This window comes from Ursus arctos, unplaced genomic scaffold (genome assembly GCF_023065955.2).
Source record: "Ursus arctos isolate Adak ecotype North America unplaced genomic scaffold, UrsArc2.0 scaffold_34, whole genome shotgun sequence".
Lineage (NCBI taxonomy): Eukaryota > Metazoa > Chordata > Mammalia > Carnivora > Ursidae > Ursus > Ursus arctos.
The window spans coordinates 958,652-960,930 of NW_026623030.1; the positions used below are offsets into that span (position 1 = coordinate 958,652).

The 2,279-nt window shown below is 46.1% G+C and overlaps 1 gene segment (V, D, J or C); it reads left to right on the forward strand.

Annotated features, from left to right (window-relative positions):
- Positions 1-613: 613 nt before the first annotated feature.
- On the forward strand, positions 614-1,209 carry LOC125283010 (immunoglobulin lambda variable 2-18-like). The segment is given in 2 exon segments: positions 614-694; positions 809-1,209. Coding segments are annotated over 2 exon segments (447 nt in total).
- The last annotated feature ends 1,070 nt before the right edge of the window (positions 1,210-2,279 follow it).

Sequence of the window (2,279 nt, forward strand, 5' to 3'; positions counted from 1 at the left end):
GGGTTTGCTTACACCTGTGGACCTAACCCTCCATATGGCATGTGGGTAAGAAGCTAGGGTGACTGACAAGCTGATGGGTTTCAATGTTGCATGTCCAACAACAAAAACAAGTATACATGGGACGGTGGCAATCCCGCAGCTGGGGGAGAACCCAGCAACAACCACCAACTCACAGCAGATGTTTCCATTGGTGTCGGCAGTGACACTTTCCTAACAGTAGAGAGATCCTCAGAAGTTGGTGCCCAGCAGAGGGCACAGAAAAAAGGGCCCCAAGACTTTTATGGCCACAGAGAAATACTCATGGTATTGCAGAAACACCAAAGGTCCAGGAGCTCACATGCATGAGGTCTTCAGGAGATCCTTCTCTTCTGGACATATCATGCATAAAAATTCAAATTCTTGACCTTGAGAAGGTACATGTCAAAGTGTTTGAGTCTATTCAGCTAAGATTCGCTGACCAAGCATGTACAAGTATCTAGATTGAAGGGTCAGATCAGAGGTGGAGAGGAGAGGAAGGTGCAGGAAGCATATTTGCATGCAAGCCACTCCCTCCTTGAGGCAGGGAGGGGGAGGAGATAATAGAGGTCTGGGAGAGACAAGCCTGGGATTGGGAGTCTCAGAAGGCAGTGCTGTTGAGGAGTCACCACCATGGCCTGGACTCTGGTCTTTCTCAGTCTCCTCACTCAGGGCACAGGTGAGGTCCTCAGGGAAAGGTCCATGGGGACATCTAAGCTGATCCTTTCTTTCCTCTTCAGGTTCACCTGAGGCCCCAGCACAGAGCTAACTATTGCATTTATCCCTTTTTTAGGTTCCTGGGCCCAGTCTACCCTGACTCAGCCGGCCTCAGTGTCTGGGGCTCTTGGGCAGACAGTTACCATCTCTTGTACTGGAACCAGCAATGACATTGGGAATTATAATCGTGTTTCCTGGCACCAGCAGTATCCTGGCATGGCCCCCAAAGCTCTGATTTATGATGTAAATACTCGGCCATCAGGGATCCCTGATCGCTTCTCTGGCTCCAAGTCTGGCAACACAGCTTCCCTGACCATCTCTGGACTCCAGGCTAAGGATGAGGCTGAGTATTACTGTGCCTCACCTAGAAGTGGTGGCACTTACCACAGTAGTCTAAGTTCATGGGGAAGTAAAACCAAAACCTGTCCTCTTCTGGCAAGTTCCCTCCTTGCTTGGAAGATGCTTCCTCAATCCTAACCATGTATAGAGGAGGCTTCATGCAATATGGCCTTGAGAATTCAGTTCTCTCTCAGGTCCTCTCCCTCCTGCAATATAATAAAATGGAATAGGCTTCCTGGTGCATTGTCTGGGGAACTGTCAGTCTCTTTGTTCCTTTACATGTTCCCGGAAGATGATCTTCCCATTCCTCAATGGTAGGAAGAGACTGACAAAGAGATATTTGTTCTGTATAATTTTCACAGGTCTCAGGGACATCCTTACTTTCGATGACATCCTCTCAGTTCTGTTAGGCCTCGTTGGAATAATTTATCCAGAAATGACCTTGTCTTACTCAACTCAGTGTCCGCCTTACTCTAGTCAACATGATCCACCTTGGTGCGATATTGTTCAGCATGTCAGTGTTTGAGAAAAGAGCAACACAGTGAAAGCTGAAGATCTAGCTGAAGGAATGAGTAGAAAAGGAACACGTTGTTTTTCCAGTGCCCCTTCATCGATGCCCCCATATCCAAGGAGCTGAGCAGGGGATTTGGAGTTGAGTTTATACCGTATGTAGAAGTTCCCCTACCACCGACCAATAAATCTTTATGCAGGATTCAGCCCTGTCTCCCTGACAGGGTGGGCTCTTTTCAACATGGTTCCATTTTCCACATGGGAAGAGAAGGCTTGTCTCCATTCCTCAGGGAAACCCATTATATGTGAGTTTCAAGAGGAGCCAACCCACATTCTACACAAATCCCAGTTATGACAATCACTAAATACAAATACGCATTATATATATCCAAGGATTCTCTGTCCCTTAATTGAGCCTGGTGTAGACCACAGAAAACCTGTTTCAGTAACCAATTGTTCTCAGTTTGCCAGACCCTTCCTAGTTTTTGCAGTGAAAGTGCCACATCCTAGCAATTCCCTCACTCTGGGGCTATTCAGGATGCAAGGTCAGATTACCTAAGAACTCAGTCTTTCTCATTCTGTTCTCTCATTTAGTTACTTTTCCAAATCTCTTTCCAATTACCTCCTTTCTTTTTTCTAAATAATAATTTTTTATTATATTATGTTAGTCACCGTACCGTACATACCTAGTCTTTGAT